This window comes from Anser brachyrhynchus, assembly GCF_964034855.1.
Source record: "Anser brachyrhynchus genome assembly, chromosome: 1".
Taxonomy (NCBI): Eukaryota; Metazoa; Chordata; class Aves; order Anseriformes; family Anatidae; genus Anser; species Anser brachyrhynchus.
In genome coordinates, this window is record NC_137694.1 from 60,289,433 (window position 1) to 60,310,993 (window position 21,561).

The 21,561-nt window shown below is 41.1% G+C and overlaps 1 protein-coding gene across 12 annotated transcripts in view; it reads right to left on the reverse strand.

Moving 5' to 3' along the window:
• The window catches only part of TBXAS1 (thromboxane A synthase 1), a 266,052-nt gene that overhangs the window by 62,240 nt on the left and 182,251 nt on the right, over window positions 1-21,561 (reverse strand). For all 12 annotated transcript variants that reach the window (XM_080558646.1, XM_080558644.1, XM_080558643.1 and 9 more), the window contains one exon: window positions 7,937-8,251. In XM_080558646.1, coding sequence (XP_080414772.1) covers window positions 7,937-8,251 — 315 coding nt within the window. The remainder of the gene's footprint in view (window positions 1-7,936; window positions 8,252-21,561) is intronic.

A 21,561-nucleotide genomic window follows, 5' to 3' on the forward strand; every position in this document is an offset into this window, starting at 1 on the left:
CTGTATGTTTTGTGTGTGTATATGTGTGTGCATGTGTAACAGTGACTCTTTTCTGTGGAATTTTTTTTGCAAACTATTTACAATTCAGGCTCCCTTGATAAATGCAAGCCTCCACCGTCAGCAATATTTGCTTAGTGAAGCTTAGTCTCTGTAGTTGCCAGCTTCTGAGAGCACAGTGCCTTGAGACACTGCATGAAAGGCACCAAATTCATGCAAATTGTGGGTAATTCCCTGACAGTGCCATCTCTCTGACTTTCACCTCTCATTTTCACTAATGCTCAGAGAAAGCAGTCTGCGCTACCAAGGAGATTCTTTGCATAAACAGCTTAAAAATATAAAGTACTCAATCAGGCACAGTGACACCATGAAAATGGTGCTACCTCTCACTGCTGTCTGGGCATTTTATGGGAAGGGAAAATTCTGAAAATGCACACTCTCCTTTACCGTGTGACATATCTGTTAGACTGCAGGGAGATCAGTGAAGGAGCTCCTCGATGTGATGAAGAGAATCATAAGCCAGAGTAAGATAGTGTGACTGCACTCAAGTCAATGATGATGAGCCAAGTTACCCCAGATGAGCCACTGCCCACACCCAGTACATTTGATAAATTACAGCACAGTTTATAGCTGTAAATCACAGAGGAGGGGCTTATGTATCAATCCAGTTCAACCCAGTCCAGTCACAACTGACCACACACAGCAGTTATAATGGAATTAAGCTGTACCTTTTCATAAATGAAACAATGGATTGTGATGGCTGTGGGCTGGCATCATTCAATATTATTGACAAGCAGGAAATGCAATTTAAATATAGTCCAGTCGACATTTTCAATTAGACATATTGAAAATATTCTTGTGTCATAGAGCAATAGAAAAGCGAATATTTATGAGAATAGGAATATTTCTTTCCATTAAAGAAAAACCTCCAAGTCTTCATTTAAATAGTGAGAGAGTATCTCAGGACTTTGAAGTGTTCTTAAAATTTATGGACTCTTGCCAGTGGTGAAAACATTGGTATAAGTCACTCCAGCACTGAATAGTTACACTAGTGTTAATAGGAAACTGGATGGAGTAGAGTCATATTGGGACTTATTCTGCTCTTCGTTCCTCCACACACTGATGTTTCTAAGTCTCATGAATCAACGGTTACCAGAGATTGTAAGGAAAACCTGCTAGGACCCCAACTTCAATGATCAGTTAAATCTATGGCTCTGATACGGACTTTGAACAAACCATGCATTCCTACCCTTATCGGTAGACTGGGCATATTCCTGTTCTGCTTGTCTTTGTCCCTCTTCCTATCACATGTGCAACAGTGTTCTGGAGTTTTTACAATCCTCTATAAATGCCTGACATGACAAGGTGTGCAGCAACTCCTCCTCACACTGCTTGTCCTAAAGTCATTGCACAGCAAAGGCAGGGGCCTGCCATGCTTTTCTTTTCTTTATGACTCAAGAAAGCTCAAAGGAAAGTCCATGGCAGTGCCCTCTAACCCAAGATGGGATCTCTGCAGCTCTTGTATAATTCATAAGTAAGAGCTGCACACAGCATTTTAAAAATAGAGGGGAAAACCCTGCTGGTCTTGTAGTCTTCAATTAACATTTTACCGTAATAGTTGCCCTTTCATTTATTTACAGTTATTTTCTTTTTTACTTCTCCTGACTCATGCTCTCCCCTTCACCTTTGCTGGGGCAGCTGAAGGTATTCCTGGGCATCAGCAGCAAGGAGGAGCGAGTCTGTTCCCCCTGAGCCTCTCTGGAGCTCTCCTGACTAGCACAGAGCCACTGCAGCCTTGCGTATTGGTGCAGCAAAACATTTCTCACATATTTGAGCAAGGGTCTGTAACCAGCACTAAGCCTTTAATACAACCGTTTCACATGGTGCTTTAGGTAATACCTAAAGGTTTGTGTAGGTATGACCTAACAAACAAAACTCCAGCACCAGGTCTTCCCATAAGCTAACGCAAGACACAGCTGTCTCTTACTGAGAATGAGCAGTTAAATTATTTCTGAATCTGAGATAAAAATTCAGATTTGTCTACGCCTGGCACTGTCAAATATGCATTTCTTCATTACACGGAGGCACAGAACTTCATTCTTACACCTCTTTTGCCTTCCTCAAAGTTTTCTTGCTTTCTCTCCCTCAAGAAAATAATGGCCTCATTTTGGTGGTTTAACCTGATCTGTTTACTTTGCAACAGATTAGGAGCACATACACAGCCACTTACCACATTTCACCCAAGGGCAACAAATAACTTCTTATGAGAAGTTAACTTGATCACCTATGTTTTTGCAGTTATTTTGTGCCATTACTTGTTCCTTCTAAAATTGTGTAGTCCCGTAAAGCCAAAAAAAAAAAAGGGTACTAATTTAAAATTGTGAATGACTCAGGCTTGAGAAAAGGGAGGAAAGAGGGAGGAATGGAGACATTAAAATGCTAAAATGGGAAAAGAGGTGGGAAAGAGACCTCATTTAAAGGGAATCCCCAACATGGAAGCTGAAGCAATTTTTCTCTCCCCTGTGCAAGACTGTGAGCAGGCAGAGCAGCCCAAGATGCAGTGGGGCTCAGAAGGAAGCGTCCATCTGTCCAAAAGGAATGTCTGCTGCAAGCTCACTATGCTTTCGCTAAGCACACACACACCAAAATAAGTAAAAAGCAGCTTGTTTTTACAACCAAATAATCAGCCACAAGTGCAAAGCCTGTTTGTGAAGTACATGCCTTCTGAAGGGCTCTTTAACAGCTCGCACAGGGATCCTTTTTGACTGAAATGGAGAGGGTGAAGACCACGGGTGTATTCCTTCACACCTGGTTAATGTGGATAAAAACATCTCTTTCACAATCATATGGCCTCTAACAGTTCTGGGATGGTCAGCCACAAACCCTATAAAATAATCTGGTTCTTGAAATAGCAACCAGTTTGTTTGTTTTTCCGTCTTCTTTTATTGGTATATACAAACTAAATGCCAGCTTCTCAACTCATGTATACCATCGTACCTGCATGAATACCAAACACATATTGCAACTCTCTGCTCTCCTGGAACCAAACCTCTGGCCTCTGCAGAAAGTCACATTCTTTCATGCAAATACACATGTAGGTGTCTTGCCCCCACTGGCTCATATTTAACTCTCTTTTCATCTTCTTTATTCAGTCTTTACCTTCACAGTATCAAAGCAAGATGCACACTCAGCAACAAGCTTACAGCAAATACTTCCATCTTCAGTGGATGTCCTTTCACGGGGCATGTACTACACCCCTAAAGGATTCAGGAAGAGGACCAAGTCATGTCAGTTGCTATGATTTTAATTTCAGTCTATTTGTCAGAGAAATTATGCTTAAACTCATCTTTCCCAATGCAATTGGAGCAGACACTGGGACTAACAAATAGAAATTACTACTGCTAAAATAATCGCATACTAATCAGAACCAGTTTTAATATATATGGAAAGAGCTATATGGAAAGCTAGATATTTAATAATCCACACTTTAAACAAGAATCTCTACCTCTCCTTGGTACTTTTCACTGGTGTTTAGAAACACTGTGCTCCTTGTACAGATAGAGTTGAAACAAACAGCCCAACAGATGGCTCAATAAGAAGTTAGTAGCAAGGCTCCTGATCTCCTAAATCAGTGCACAGTGCCTGAAACACGGTGCCTCCACACACACCTTGACACGACTGCAAGAATAACTAATCACTTCCCATACCAGCAACGTGTTCCAGGTACTTGTGAGGCCTCCAAGACTGTGCCTGTTACATCACCTCCAAGGGAAGACATGGTGTGTGGTAACAGCAGTCACACAGTGCTTTGTGTCTGTCCTTCCACAGAGATGGTGAAAAGCACTGTGCTGTCCCTCCCTACACCCGAAAGATCCAGGTTGGGGTGTGGAGGGTAATACCATGTGTTTACTGGCCTCTACAATAACTGAGAGTAGAGGTTTCTCCTGCTTGCCTGGTCCACAGACTCTGAAATGGGCCAGGTGCCTCTCCTCATCTCCAGGGAAAGAGACATTATCAGCCAAGAAAAGACCTAAAAACACCTTCTAACAAATGGATGAGGAAGGTTTGGAGGTAAAATAAAATAAAATAATTATTTATTATATTATAATTTTATTAAATCTCCTGTGGCAGGACACAGGAGATCGGTACGATATGGCCAGTTGGACCTGCCTCTCCACCAGGCTTCCAGCACTCAACCTACTGCTCCTGCTCCACACTGCAGCAGCTTGAACCATGCTAGCACAGGGGTCCAACACAGCAGGGCATCAGCTTTCTCCTTCCTGCTCGTGCTGCCCTGCTCTGCTAAGGTAACCACTAAGCAAGCAAGACAGATGAAGATCAGAGCAAACTCAGGGGTATCCTCAAGCATGAAACCCAGAGCCACCAAACAACTGCATATGCCCAGATGTGCTGACCTTGCTCTCCTTCAGGCTATGGCAGAGTCACCATGCTTTAAGTTTTTGGCTGGCGTGTCAGAAAAACTGGAACTGAGCCTGTCATTTATAGCACCTTTACTCAGATGGCTCCCACATGTCTTTATAAACTTTAGTAAATTAGCGTATAAACTAGATCTATCTACACATAAATCACTCTGTCTACCACCAAAGTACAGCCATCCCCAGGATGACACGCAGCAGCTGCTGTAAAATCAGACCGCAGCTCTACAACCACAAATTAGGGCAATAAAACATGCTGCATGAGGCAACTGAAATGGCTGGAGGAAGGAAGGGGAACATGGTGGAGAGCATTTAGTTGTTATAATTACCTGAGTATAAATTTGGATGGAGAGGGTACTGTGTTTAACACTTGCATATCTGCAAATCAAAGCAGTCTTCCGTCACCTGTCAAAACAACTTGGCTGTACCATTCTCCATGTTTTGGCCTTCTAAAACCCTTTTGGAAAATTGCAAAGCACTTTGATAAGAGCAAAGCTGATGTGCTGAGCACAGACTACAACCTAATCAAATTTCTTAGCAACTGACTTGATAACGAACTGTGAGCCTGTAGCTGCTATTCCCCCTCCCTCCCTCTCCCTTGCATGACAAATGAATGTAGCATCTATATATTCCCTGTTTTAAAATAGCTTCTGCTCCCGTAACTTGCAAACTGTCCGCATAGATCTTCTTTTCTTGGCTAAATGTAGTTAATTACAGTCACTGAGGGGACTGAGCTGCTGCATCCTTTTCTTTATTCTGGAATAGGCTTCTTGAACAGTGCATTGTCCCCCCTCAAATCATAAACTGTTTATAAAAAGAAATATTTTGAAGAAAGGGGCTACATAGATTAGAACCATGAATTTACTGGTATAAAAGACAGCACATGAATATTTATCCTTCTCTCCCTCTTCTCCTTGGCCATACAGCCATATACATTCTCAGCTAAATCTGAAAATTAGGAAAGTACAGGGAAGTGATTTAAAACTGCTTCCAATCAATACATGGAATAGAACAGCATGGTTTGGGATGAGACTGTGGTGCAGTGCAGACCGGAAAAAAAAAAAAATCACTCATTTGAGTGCCATCTCTCTACATCAAGTTTTAACTTCTCTGTCACAATTATTCGTAGCTTTACAACATCTCCTAGATGCTGCAAGGCTGAAATTATTAGCCAAACATTTCTGTCAGAAAATCGAGAGAGTCAAATGTTACCCATTTGAATTGGATTATTATTGAAATACTAATAACAATGAGTGACAGCTCAGATGGACCACATGAAATGTAGGGACAGGTCAGTGTTCCAGCTTGGATCAGGAGCACAAATACAAGCAAGTCTCTCGCACTGGTTCTCACTGCAGTCTCCAAGGGCACAGCCAGGGTTCCTTTAATGACGGCTAAACCACAGGATCGTTCCAACAGCTAAAGGGCTTGTGGTACACAGGACAAACTAGAACTAATCCAAAATAAACTCTCCTGAGATGCGTACAGTGTGCACCCAATAGTCCTTGCTGTCAGCTGTGCCTGACTGAATCTGGATCTACAAGAGCACACTACTTGTTAACGCAGATGTAGCCATGTAGATGGTCTCCTTATACAAAATGTCTGCAAATAGTCAGTTAATGACAGCTTTCAGGGCAAATATAGCTCGTCAGCTTTCTATGCACTTACGTGGAAAAGTATACTAATTCTTCTACTCATCTACAGACCACGCATAGGAAGGACATCATGTACCTATCATATTTAGACATCTCTCCCAGCAGTTTCACTTTAGTTTCTTCAGCTGACAGTTTTCAAGAATTGGAGAGGAGATAAAACATATTGTTCTTGGGGCTACATAACAGGAATTTCTATGTGCAATTCTACTATCAACATTAACCAGTAAACTGCATTTACTTCAGGCCAGGTTGCACCTTCACAGCTTTGCAAGCCTAAAAGAAGTCAACTGAACTGGACATGAGGGCATAATTAGGTCTGTGTTTGAATGAAATAAGTAAATATACTTCAGGTTGAGTGTTGTAGAGCTAATAATCTAAGAATATAAACCAAGTCTTGTAAGTTAGAACATAGCACATCAATGGTTTCATTGTATTAACTCCTACCAGAGGTATATCAAGCATGCAGTGGGGAAAAGCTCTATGGATAGATCATTCAGTAGTAACCTCTCTGCTGTTGAATATCTGCATCCTCAGAGCAAAAGGAATCTTTGATGGAGAACCACCACTTTCAGAACATCTTCATGCAAGACAAAACATGTTTTCTGTGTACACAAATCCTGGCTTCTATGCTTACCCAAGCAAAAGGAGGGAAACAGTAGCTTTTGAATGGGCATGCTCTTGCATAATCAAGAACTTACTTTGTATTACCAACCAAACAGATAATAATGCAACACTTTTCTACTTCTGTAAGTACAGCACAGTGCATGGAATGCATGGAAAATATGAAACTCCCCAAACTGTATCATTAAGGGTTTCTGTATGCAAATCCAGTAGCTAAAATCCTGCAAGGCACTCATCCTTGTTTCATTTTTCTCATGTTAGTCTCTTGATCCATTATAAAAGAGTTCACCAAAAAGATGGAAAAGCCAATCAATCTGAATTCTCTTAACTAACAACCTGTGCAGAGAGTGTGGGGCAGAAGAATGGCTGCAACATTGTCCGCTAGATGCACAAAATACTGGAAAACAGGACTACAGAAAATATGAACATCCTTGATAAATACATAAAGCGAAGGAGAAACCATTCAAAACCAGTATAAGATAGTTAGATATTTCTGATTTTTTTAAAAGTGTACGCATATTCTGCTGCTAAAGGAAAAGATAAAAATATGGATATTTAAAGCAAGACATTGAAGTTTATGATTAATAGTAACTCTTTTTGTGTCCTTACAAAGATCAATAAATAAAATTTACCGCAAAAGGAACAAAAGTATCTGGAAAACAGGAAAATCTAAAAATGTATAGTTTTAGAATCCACCCACAGCTGGTTTATTTCAACAACGTAAAATGTTTTGTAAAGGTTAAACTTCCATCGTGACACAAAGTTCCCAAGTCATCTCTTCAGATGCTCTAGTGACATCATTTAACATTTTCACAATAATAAATAAGTAAAAGCACAAAAAGAACCCCCTAATATAGAACAATTTTGAATTTTTACCTGAAAAAAAATCTCTATTTTATGTAGGTACTCTGTCTCTCGTAAGCCAGTCTGACAGAAAACCAGAAGACATACCATCAGCAAAGGTGGAATACTATTCTTTTCAAAGCAACACATAGCCCAACTCTTGAGAAGACAACTTTCCCCTCTTTTTCCTTCACTTAAAAACGAGGAAAACTAAGGTAATGACATGCAAAATATTGTTAATATGTTAATAAATATTATTAAAAAATATTATTAATATGTTAATAAAAGATGTGTATACAAATGAGGCAAACGGGTCATTCAGGTGCCATATTGGCATGATATCCACATTGCCTTGCTCCCTCCACACCAGTGCATTGTACTCACGTGCTTTGCTGAGAACTCATCTATCTCCTGAAGCACCTTCTCCTGGCACTCTGGGTTGGTGGCTAGCAAGTACGTGGCGAAGGACAGGGTGCTAGTGGTAGTCTCGTACCCAGCAATCAGGAAGAGAAAAGCTTGGCCTGCTATCTCATCCTCCGTTAATGTCTTCTGAACCTTTTCAGATGGGGTCTTGCCAGCAGAAGGCACCTCATTCTGGCTGGAAGTGGTGGCTGGACTGATCATATCAAAACATCCAGCTGCCAAGGAGTCAGCAGAGTTGCGGGAGTCGAGCATCCACTGGAGAAAATCTCTGCGTCTCTGCAGAATACAGGATGAGAAGAAGCACAGAGAATGAGAAACAGAGTGGTGCCTTTTCCCATGTGGAGTGGAAGGAAAGAGCTTATTTGCTATTTATACTGCCTGCTCAGCTCCCACAAAATGGCCACCAATCTTTCATTGAAAAAAGAGACTTCTATAAACCACCTGGAAATGTCATCACCTTTTTGGCCCATTTGTTTGGAGGCACCATACCCATTTGTTCACATGGTCCAAAGTCTGAAAGGTCACCTAGGTTTATGCTTGCATCTACAATAATTTATGTACCAATTTAATAAGACAGGACTACAAACTGATCTCAATAAACGGTGCTTTTAATGAGAAAGTACAGTTGTAAATATTCTTGTATCAATGCATATCAATGCAGTTTTTTTTTTTTTTAATTTTCTTTAAGTATTTGCAGAAATGCTTTACAACAGTAAGCATTCCTCTACTACAAAAACCTGTTTGGGTGACTTGTCTTTGCAGAATGTCCACTGAATGATTCTACTGTTATGAAAACTGTTTTCTTTTGCACTAGTTTCTGACAGAAAAACTCTAATAAACAGACCTACGGATAAGAACGAGTTGACTCCAAACCAGCCTGGACAGCAAGCTTGATTAGGCTTTGAAATATAATCCAAAAGGTTTGAATTGACTTTTGGGAGTGGGCATAATAGAATTGTGCTGAACCTAAGCCATAAGACTATGTGATTGATTTTCAATTCCTCAAATACCAACAGAATACATGATAGCTCAAGGACTTACAAGTGACTGCAGTGCCAGAACATGACAACTTGTGCACTGGGATGGACAAAAGAAAGGGCTAAGTCTTTCTTCAAAAGAAAAAGAAAAATGCTGTAAAGCTATTTATCTATTAAAAAGGAATCATTTCAATGATTTCTTGGAATTGATGAGAGATGAAGAAGAAATGGGAAAGCCAGAGTAAAGGACAAGCAAACAAGATAAAAGTAAGGAAGGAGTAATTAATTACAAATGTCAGAGGACTTAAATCAGATTTTTTTTTTCAACATGATGAGGGAAAAGAGCAGTGAGACAACAAAAGAGGAGAAATATTTAGTCTTGTGCTTTTCTCTGCTGCCAACAAACTGTTTGGACTTGGTTATTTTGGGGTCTGAGTAATACAAGGAATTAATACATTGTGCCTGTAACTGCTCCCTCCCTCCTCTCCACAGGAACTTTTCATTTTGCATGTGTACAGTATGTACCTTGTACCCATGTCCACAGTGCATATTGTACCCTGCTACACCTAAGAGTTAATAATCCAGATAGTAACCAGTGCTAGTCATCACATGCTGAAGGACTCTACAAATTGGACAAATGGCATTACCTTCAAGGCACAGGATACGTGCTTTTCCTCCCAAGAAGTGAAGGCACACAAAGCAGCATTATATACATTGAGCTCTGTGAACAAGCTACAGCTCTGAAAATAAATCCTTGTGCCTAGACTTAGGCACAGTTTCCAGATTCAAACTTGCCACTTTGCTCCAGTGATAGGATGCCACTACTCATGTATGTTCCTTCAGACTGGAGGAAACAAGACTCCATGCATACTTCTGCTACGCACAGCTAAAAATTTCATGCAACGTTTCAAGGGGGGGCTTTATTAACAAGCTAGGAATCCATAAACCATATGACAGACAGTCCAGCTCCTAGGCATGGTCAACATTTCAGGGGGCTTTCTGGTACGTATATTTGGGTTAGTGTGTTCATCAGTGTGTGGATAAAATAGTCTAGTATAGTAATGAACTGCATCTGTAGAGATATTCCCTTTTATTCATACAACTAGTCGTTATCACCTAAACTACCTTTTTAACAGTCTAATTACATCTATATTTATTGGAGTTGTATCCTTGCAATATAATATTGTTCAGATGGCATAACATTTGGAGTAGGTCTGCATTCATCCTTCTCTAAGTGTGAATTTTCTTGTAAACAAATCCATTGCTCTCCAGGGATTTGCAGTCCCCAGTCATGAACTGTAAGCTGAGACTGGTCTTACATTTAGACAATACGTTCTCTGGAGACCCTTGAAGATGTTTCTCCAGCCTTAGACAAAATCAGGTCCCAGTCCTATACACAGCATCTGGTTATTGCCATGATAGTACAGTCATAATCTTAATGACAAGTGAATGAAATTTCATTCATGAGAATTTTTGCTGAAAGCAAACTTAATGAATGCTAGCATAAGTGAATATTCCCAAGAATGTGCTCCGAAATGCCTCTGTGGCCATTTTGAGGAGCTCTTTTTATTACTCACATAATATATTTGGTTAGGAATTTAAAAGGTTGTCTTGTTACAGAATCTGCTTGTAAGGTCACCCAGTCTAGAAACAACTAGCTACCTTATCGGTGCTATGCAATTTGTTCACAGGTGAGCACAGGTTGCTAAGAACAATGGTTTCATAAACAATCCTTACAAAAACCACATTCATTTGTAAAAACTACTTGAGCAATAGTGGGAGGAAAAAAGCATAAAATTGGAAAGATACAAGCTTTGTTCAAGATAATTCTATACCGTTCAAGGAGCTATATTTTAGCAAAGATTCTCTTCCTTATGGTTCATTCTACTTCACTTTAGGCATCAGTATAGAATGCAACATAAAAAATAGTCATCAACCCAAGCGAGAGAAAAGATTTCCAGGGTTATAACCAGTCATAATGAAACATATTTTTCTTCCGCACCATCAGGATAGAAAAATCACTCTGACTCAAAAACCTAACAATGGCAATAGAGGCAAACACTAGCATAAAACCAAATATAATTGGATTGTTAAGTGCTGGAAATGAGAAAAAGGTATCTCATGAAAATTCACGTTTTTTTTTCTCTACTCAGGTTGACAGCAATAAAAAAAATAAAAAATAAAAAAAAAACAGTTCAGTTTGACAACAAACCAGGTACTGACAGTGTCACTGCACAAAAACATTCTCTGGTCATCACATATGGCTGCTGGCTTCCTTTTTCCATCAGGGACATTTGTTTGATTTTCCTTACAAAAAGCAAAAGCCCATAATAGGCTCTATCCTGTCCTCTGACACTTGCATAGTTACATTACAATGGCATTAGAAAAAAAGTTTCTGCTTCAAAAGAATAGTGTGTCAGTGAGACAGACTCTTGTTTTGCCCTGGTACAACACAGAGTTTATCATTAAGCAAATGAAAATCGAATGGAAAGATACTATTAGAAAAATTGTAATTTCAATGCAATATGGGACAGGGTGCATGTCTAACTTGGTGGTGACACAGACTTCCCCTTTGAAATATATAATAAGACAAGCCCTGCTTTCAGCTTCCCCGAGATAGACACCTTGCAATATATTTCCTGACACCAGTGTTCTGGGCTGTATCATTTCTCTCATTAGTCTCCTTAAGCATCACCTGGCCATGCAGAGAAATCATTCTGCACAGAACCGTAACGAGCTACACACTACATACTGGAAGAATAGATATGTGCTATACTGGGGAAGGCCAGTCTGGCAGTATCTATCACCCCTCCTTAAGTCACTGCTTTTAAGTTTTGCAGCTGTCAAAAGAAGAGAGAGGTATCACTCTCGTGACTCTTCTCACAGGAGACATGGGTCTTGGGGGGAAGGGGATGTCTCCAGCTCTTCCCATCCTAAACAGGGAACCACATTTTCATATCAAAGATTGACATACTGGCCAACCATTTGGTAAGTTCACTGCTGATTTGGGGATCCAGGGGACCCTTGGGTTATGTTTTCAACAGAGAAATTGAGGCATGTGACTCCTATGCAAGGTGAAATGAAAAATTACTTAAGGAAAACTAGTAAATGTATATCAGCTGGAATTTTTGTTCCTAACACTGTGATTTAACTTGGATTTTCTGCAAACTATAGTTAAATTTTGTACCACTCTCATAGTTCAGTTTCCCATCTTGAGCCCAGAACTATGAAAAGCAAGTTAAAGATGAAGTAAGGAACCAAATTAGAAGACGTGATTGATTAGTATTCTGTAAAGCACTCGCTGTGGTGCAAAAGTCATACAAATGTGATGCTGTTAATACAATACCACACACAGTAAGCTATGCAGACCCTCCTAGCCTTTCTGAAATGCTCTGATGGCAGCTCAGAAAAGCAGAAGCTAAGCTTTAGAATCCTTATCTGACTGGTATAAAACTCACATCTCTCTGAAATATTATTTTAGCTTTCTACAAACTCATAAAAACACTGCTATATTAGTTTATTTCCAGGTCACTTTTTATAAGTTTGATTTGACAAAGATCTTCTTAGGTAAGAACCCTGGTGTCACCCTGAAGTTATCAGTAAAGTACTGCAGAAGCTACCCAGATCCTCTTGAAATTGAAACACAAAATGCATTCCCACTAAAACTATCATTGTGCCAAACTGCTTTGAAAGGGTCACACTCAACTTCACTAACAGGTTTCATTTGGTTTCTCAGTGAAATCATGAAAAAAGCCACTCTCTCTGCAAATATACTATGCCCCAAAACCTTTCTGAGAGTGGTTCCTTTTGCCTTGGGCTTGAACCCAGAAGCTGGAATTAACTGGGAGGCCAGAGCTGACAGCCCTCAAATTTGTGTGCCTGAAGGCTGAGGGCATCATGCTCCTGTGGATGATGCTCAGCCCTGGAAGGATCCAGAGACTGCTGAACTGCAGGGTCCTGCCCTTGTTCGAGAGTGGCTGGGAGGTTTTCAGTCTGGCAGAAAAAACCTGTTTTGTTTGCATTTGTTAACATCAGCTGGCGGAACCACTGCAATGTTTTTATTGTAAATGAGCTGAGTGTCTGAGGGCAGGCATGTCTTACAAAGCACTATAACTTACATTAAAAACCTGCATAAATTTAAAACAAAAAAAAAATACTCACTGAGTGCCACTTGGAAAGTGGAGCAACCTTTAGCAGCCTGGACTGATCTTAACATTTGCAGTGAAACCCCAGACTTGGAAGGTTTTGTTAAGTTTGGGCTTGTTCTGATATTTTTATACATTACCATTTCTAAACCCCTATGGGAGTTTCTGGCTGTAGTTCACTGCAGTAAGAGAGCACTACGAGTACTGAATGACACCGTATTTGATGTCAGAAGCCACACCAATGCCTTTGCTTTCTACTTGAAAGAAAAAAGAAACGTCCCTCCAACAATATCACAGAAATGCTCTCTGAAATGCTGAGCAGGCCCCAGAAGGGGCAGGTGTGCCAGCAAACTGTTGAAAGCACCTCAGCATGGAAAGTGTAAAACATGTCTCCCGCATGTGACCAAGAGCAAGTGTAAATCCAAGTATAACACAGATTTTACTGGCTGAGTTGGCTACTGAAACTACAGAGTGGCCAGTATGAATTAGTGGTTAAGGCACTGACCACCAGAGAAACCAGGATGCTTAGAGCTGCACTCCCCTTTTTGCTTTTAAAATACAGTTATAACTTCTCCATCTGTAAAATCGGTACAACACGCATCAAATCTTATAAAACCCCGTGAGGAAAAGCTAATGATGATCTCAGAAACTCCTTTAAGACCTAGGATGAAAACAGATTTACGGACTCAAAGAGTTTAAGGCAGAAAGCACCATCACATCAGGGAAAGAGGCCTGGAAGGAATTCAGCAACTTATCTACTCCATCCCCTCACCACAAGGCAGGATCAGCCAAACCAGCCCTGACAGCTGTTTGTCTAACCTGTTTTTAAAAACTCAGCCAAGCTCCAGATTCCCACAGCCTCCCCAGGCAGTTTACCCCAGCACTGAACCGTTTTCATGGAGAGAGGTTTCCTCCAGTGAGTCGCTGCATACATTGCAGATCATGAGATGGCACCCAGCTGCACCTGTAACGTCTGGAGCCCCACAACTTGTAGGTATATGTGTCTGCATATATAAGATATGTTACTGCAGTAGGTCTAACAAAGCATGCCGGTAACAACAACAACAAATCATACTGCTGAAAAATACAAAGCCATTTTCGCTTGGTAGTGTCTCAATTCAAGAGGTGAAGGAGAAGAGCGCTCAGGTACTGCTGTTTTCTTCCTCAAGGAATTTGCACAAGTAGGAACATCTTTTCTGGTATAAAGAGATCACAATACCTTCTTTGGCTCCTATTATACAAGCTGAGCTTTGAGGCAGTGGAACAAAACCTGGTGCTTGAGGCTCTGCAGCCTCACTTGGGTTTTGGACACACAGAGAATTTCACAGCTGGTTTACATCTTCATTCTGATATTCAGACTCTTCTGACCTCCACAAAGCAAGGTTAAATTAAGACTTTTATTAATCTGCAGAGGCACAGACAAACCTAAGTTAACCTGAAAGCAAAGTGTGGGGAATTTCTTATAAAGAACAATTTGCTAGGGACCCATCTACCTTCTCCTTATGCTGCCAGAAGTGGCACTAACGGGCTTACATCTTGAAAGACAACTGCTGCCTTCTCACTGTACTCCTACGTAATCCAGGGATGAAAATAAATCTGAATTTCAGTTCTCATTGGTAATGAAGAGAGAGCAAAGAAATACTTCTAGTTGAGACAAGCTGAACACAGGTCTTTGTGGCTCATGTAGAAGGAGGCTATTTTTAATCTTAAACATGTGGACCTCTTGCCTGAGATCCTAGCTAGAGGCCTGACTTGGCTGAAGTGGGAAGGGATGAAGAGATATCACAATTAAGGACGCTGAATGTAGTCACTCACACATTTTTCCCACTACCCTAGAGTTATACCTGAGTTTTAAAACATAACCTCAATTTCAAACATCAGCCAGATAATATATTTCTGGGTTGTTGTTTTTTTTTAATTGTCTTTGCTCTCCCCACCTTCTGTTGCTGACACGTTTTCAGCCATGATTCCCTCCTGGAGGCTTCCCTCCTGGAAGTGATACCCAAACACAGGGGCTTGGCAAAGCCGTGAACAGTCATGGTGCATGGGATCAACCTGGGGAGCCCACAGGGGAACCTTAGGAAGCCAATGAAACAGGCAGAGGAGACAGTATAAAACGTTATTATACCATGGACCTGCCCAGGAATGAATAAACCACACAAAGTAATTCAGAGCAAAGTTTCTGACGTCTTTCCTGCTTAGCTACAGACACAGGAAAACAGCAGGAACTGTTCTTACTGAGAAGATGACACTTTTAGCCTTTCATTAATCTGTCACTTTGGGCGTACTTTGATAACATATGGGTCGTGGTGAATAACACGGAAGAGAGAAAATAGGGTACATATCTATTTCATTCTTTCATTAATTACGTGGACACACAGAGAAATCTATAGCTTGCCTGGAGAGCTGGAAATTCTTCCGTAGTTCTTCTGCATAAAACCAAGAGACTGCTTGCAGCCTGGTCTTTTTACAAACAGTAGAAAACACCCCTAATGAACTGACTGCCATCTGGGACTTCGGGGGGTTTCCTTTCAATACCAGGCTGGGCAGAATGAGCTGGGTGTCTACAAGAAACAGTAAATTTCTCCCTGAAACTCAGTTTTATGGCAAATGAGTGCCCTGCACTTTGTGGCAGCTGGTTGGCAGCCCCAGTCCAGTGCCCAGCACAACGTTGTAACCACCACGGTTCCCTCTGTGGCATGCACCTGTGGGGACAGCTCAGAAAACAGCCCAAAATGCAATGGCAAGAGAGCGTCACCCAGCCTGCATCACGGTGAGCAAGACACAAATGACATTGGACTGGAACCTCCTTATTCTGTATTTGCAAAACATTCAGTATAACAACACTCTGGTAACAGCTCCTACCATTATCACAGTACAAACAGTAAATATTGGATATGCACGTGCAGTAGCTAAGCTTCTCCTGCCCCACAAATGTTTTGCTGCTTGGAGGTGGAGGAGTGAGGTTATCAGAATACACAGTGAGCAAACAGAGCAAGAGAAGAAGTAACTGAGGAAGGAGAACAGCTTGGGCCAGGGCCCCCCCATGCACGCCAGTGTGTGGAACTGGCACTAACTCCAAGTCAGCCCAGAGCTGACCACTCCACTGCACACTGTGCACACATCCTCTCCCAGGGCTTATCTGGCCTCCTAGTGAACCATCTGACACTCCTCCCCTCCTCTATTTGCAGGAGGAAGGGAGGATGCAGGAAGGGAGTGTTTTAGGATAAGTGCCTGACACCCAGCAGCTTGACCCTCTACTGACTCAAACTGCTGACTAAAGGCTGCTGTTGCAGGCAGCCCTCTGTCTTTTTTTTTTTTTTCCACAGATTATAATTGTATTTACTTAAATTTAATTTCTGATTAATAATCAGTTCTGGTTTTAGCAGTTGCCTGACATTCGAGATTATGCACAGAAATATCATTATTGCTTCTTTGTTCTTCCTGCCCCACGTGCTCTCTTCACCATGCTTGCAAAGTCCCACCACTCACTTCAAAGAGCCATCAAGATGTCTGGGGGCTGTCCTGGGACTTTATTGTGCACCTCCTGTTTTCCCCCATCTCTTCCTATGATTTGTTCGAGATCCTCCCTTTCCACATCACATTACATACATATTGCATACATTCTGTGGGAAGGAACACCTTATTATTCAGTTTTGTGAAGGCCTTAAGTAATTCTGGGTAACAAAAAAAATGACTTTTTTTTTTTAAACTGAACTAATTGTAACTGTTAGACTGATATAAACGATACACGCTGTTAGAAAAAAGCACAATGTTATTTATGGTCTTTATTAACAATCAAAAAAACCCAACAAAACACTGGCCTTTACTATTGTTTTTTTCTGAGCAACTGCTCTTCACTGCTGGTGGGTAATCCCACTGCTGGTTTATCCATTCATGATCACACCTGCACTCTACAGTAGGATTTATACCGGATCTTTGGCTACATTAAACTGCCCTTACCGATAGTACATAAATCTCCTCTACATGTGGATCTCCACTTCTGTGCACGAAGGGGTACTGGTTCCCGGTGCAGTGGGTGAAAGCAGCATTGGGAAGGAAGGGATTATTTTCAGCTACCCGGTAACCGATAATAAATTGTGTTATCCTCTGCTGTTTCATGGATGCTCGGTTCAGTTATGAGCTTTATCCAATAGATGGCTCCTCAGTAGCAGAAAGCATTCTTCCCCTGCTCTCCTTCCCTTCGGAGAGTTTTCAGTTTGACTTTCTAATATTTACACATCCATTATCTTGCAAATATAGGCATTTTGCTCACACTGATAAACACACAGAAGAAGCGTGTGTGCATGAATGAAAGAACAAAAGAAAAATTAGATGGTATTTTATATATTTTCATGCCACTTTGTCCTCTGCCAGTACAGGGATGCATGAAAAATGACAGGCAGGCAGCACTGTGGTCTGGAACACTTCCTAAAGTCACATGCTAAAAAAAAAAATACAACTTCAGAAACACATGAATATTAACAGAATGCCAGAATACCAGCCGTCTTTTTCCCCGAAAATATGAGGACATCTCCCATATCTTACAGATCCCTGACTGAGCAATACTTAAGGAACTTACAGGCATCATTACTCCTCTGTCAATGAAAGATTTTTCACAAGGAAAAAAAATCCCTATGTGTAATTATTGATATAATGAACCAGGAGAGCTCTCTGTAATTGGCAAAATGCCACAGGGTGCAAGTTAATATCATTATGAGTAACACTGCCATTTCTGAGATAGGGAAAGTGAATAAGCTTTTGTTGTTTTCCAGAAAAACACAACAAGGATAAGAATAGCAAAACCTGAAACATTAATTACATGCAGACAAACCCTGTTTATCCCAGATATTCAACTGTGACTTCCCTCAATCAGAAGAGCAGTTCCCGGTCTTTTCTGTTCTGAGATCTATCTCGCATCTCAAAAAGATCTGGTCAAACACCTGCCAGTGACCCCAGTTTAGGGATCATGACCCCCTGGTCAGACCACACAAGTGAAAAGTGAAAACAGAACACCCACAATAAATAATAAATCTCATAGAAGCCAGACCATGACACTTTAAATCGCTACAGCTTAAATCCCCACACTTCAATAGGGCACAACTATAAGCCCACTATACCTGCTGTTAGCATTTAAAATAATAGCATTCCTAATAATAACATTTATGCTTGAAAAATTAAGTTGCTTTGAAAAATGGGGAAAAGGCACCAGTTTAGTATAAACATCCATGTAAATATATATATATATAAATACATATCTTAGAGATCCTAACATTAACACAATTACAACCATAATAACAACTGTGTAGAGTGAAAAAATAAATGTTTTGGCCCTGTTCAAAGCTCAGCACACAACCACTGTTTACATTTCAATGCTCTAAAAGAACTTGCCAAATGCCATACCTCAAACCAGCTTTTTGCTAGCTCAAAATTGGAAATTTGTACCGATCCACATTTTGCTTACTCCAAAACAAGCTCGTGGGCTCTGACACTATTGCTTCCCCTTACTAGCTAGCAAACACCCCTAAGAGTCCTCCAGCCTAATGGGTATTGAGCAGAAGAACAGGGCATGCAAGGCTAGCCCCATGCTCTGGGGACCTTTCAGTTAGCACAGGGGCCCTTTGTGTGCCCAGACCTTGTCGCAGCACACAGCAGCTGTGGCATCACTCTAAAATTGTGCAAGGATCAGATTTAAGCCCCAGCCAGTCCCAGTACTGGTGAAAGACAAAAGGTCCATCTTTCCTCCTTTCTCTCCCTCAGGATGCTGCAAGCCAGCAGAACGTACCCTGACCCAAAGCCAAGCATGCAGACTTTACCCTCCTCCTCTTTTTAAAGGGCCAAGTTACAAACACTGAGAATCAGAGTTTGCAACTGAAATACTGACAATGCTTTTCACCACGGAGCAGTTTAAAGCAGGCAGCAGTGATATTCATTAAGCTGTTAATAATGGATTGTGGCACAAAGCAATTTATCAAGTTTCCATTGTAATTAAAATCACTGAATATTTGGGCACTTGCAGTGCACCTAGCTCTCCCTGTTTCTGAAGCTTTACATTTTAATGTGAATTATGGCTCCCTCTCCCAAGAGACCTGCTAAAAAGCTCATTTTAATTGGTATGTTTTTAATTGAGATTACATTATTAAAAAGTGTACGTTTCTAATGATGAGAGAAAGGAGATGCTCGGCTCCCCACTAGTCTCTCTCCCTCTTAGATATAGCTTGCTTATCCCAGTAGGAGGAAAAAACGAAGGGTAGTCACTCCAAAGAAAGTGAAGAAAGCCCTGAGCAGCCAAAGGATGCGAAGTCAGGGCAAGGCTGCCACTGACTTTTGTGGTGCAGGATCTCGTAGGAAGATTTTTGGAGAGGAAGAGGAATTGCTGCGATCGTTCAGGCTGCTCTATAGCAAGAGTCAGAGCGAGGAATGCCACGCAGAGATTCCTGCCTCGCAGCCAGCTGACACCGAGGGCACGTTCCAGAAAACCTCTCTTTAAGGCTTCCAGCGACAGAGAATCTGTCATTTCCCATAATAAGGGACTCAAATGTTAAATTACCCTCAAAATCCAGATACAGTCATGAGCGGCTGGGGTTTATCGAAGGCCTTCATCTCTGCTGGCTCCAGCAGGCTGAGGAAAGAGAGGCAGCTCCCAGGACAGCCCGGGCATGGTGGCAAGAAGAGAAGAGCCCCAGTGAACGAAGTTGAGGTTTACTTTTGTGTGTTGAAGTGGCCACCAAGCTCAAAAAAAAAGTAACTTCATGCACTTGGCAACAAAATGCAGACCCCATAAAAGGTTCTTCTGTTGGCAAGATGGGCTGTCAGTGTCTCTTATAGCAGGAGTATGGATCTGCTAAGGTAAGTAGACAGAAGAGAAAAGAAAGAAATATCAAAGGAGTGCAAAGTAGAAACCAACAGTTGAGACAGATCAAGGGAAAAAGCCTCCGGAGATCAAAACATACCAACAAATGGACAAGACGGTTGAACCAGAATGAAATATCATGGAACAGCTTTTTCATAACCGTTTCAGAAAAGGTCATGCTGTATTGCAAAAAGAAGACAGTGCATGGGGCTGAGAGGTTACCATAGGCAAATAGAGACACAGACAGACTAACAGAGAAACATTTCAAGATCAAGCCAGCAATACCACAAGTGCTGCAACTCCCCTTGCAGTTCTGGGAGTGAGTCAGGGAGGAAGGAAGGTGAACCTATAACAGATAAAAGAAGAAAAGACAAAACATGAAACAAAATTGAAAATGATAAAACCAACAGAGAAAGAGAAAACTCTGCTATTGCAGTTAGGTCAGTAAATCTATGATTTTTTCTAAATTAAGAATTCAGATGCTTCTGTCTAGTTACACATGTCAAAAAAAGTCTCTTTATAGAGGCAAAATACCCAAGCAAGCTATTGCTCTGAACGGAAAGTAAAACATATACATGAAATGCTTCCACAGATCCCCTGAAGGTTTAGATCAAGAGTAAGGTTTAGGGAAAAAAAAAAGTGTATGCAAATGAAGATTAGAGGTTATATCCCACCTTGGCATTAAAGGTCACCACCCTGCTATGCAGGAAATTAATCTCCAGATGATTTTGTTCTATGACAAGATTCCCTTTGTTGTTTGAAAACTCCACACTCTGGATGAAGACCAGATCACAGATTAGGCATGAAAAAGGAAGGGCCTTCAGTGACCTAAAGCAGGCTTTTCTGAGAAACTTGGGAGGAACAGACCAAAAGAGTAATATAGAAAAGAGAGGAGGAACCGAGAGAGAGCAGAGTTAGAAAAGAAAGCGAATGGGCACAATTTCAGGGTGAGGATTTTTCCTTTCAGTCAAAGGGACAAATACTGACACTGTAACATGAAGGAAAGCAAACAAAAGAAAGTGAGAAAAGATATGTCAGAAAGTTTTACTTTATGCTGAAGAAATGGCAAAAGAGAACAGTGCTTCCAAGCCTATAGGAAAATGACCTTAAAAGACACATGTAACGCTGCTTAGGCTGGGTATTTTGCACAGATGAGAACATGCCAGATTACTTACTGATTTGGCATGTATCAACAGACACATGACTACATCAGAGTCTGCCCTGAGTGCTAGGGTAGAAAGGCAGCTGGAGATGCTCTACTCCCTTCCTACAAGGAATGGAGCCATGGACATAGCAAAGTCTCACCGGGTACGTGCAACTTCAGTGACTCGATACCTAGCAACATTTCCCCAAAGACACACAAGAAGCCAACAGGTTGCAACAGTCTTGATCCAATTATTTTCTCTGACTGGAATATCAGGAGAGATTCTAACTAAGCAGGGGACAAACTTTATGTCTAAGGTCATGAAACAGCAGTATTGAGTACTAGGTATAAAAAGTATTAAAACCTATGCCACATCCTCCTCAAACAGATGGCCTTTCAGAAAGATTTAATCAGACACTGAAACGCATGCTGCGAATACTCATTACTAGCACAGGATCAGGCTGGGA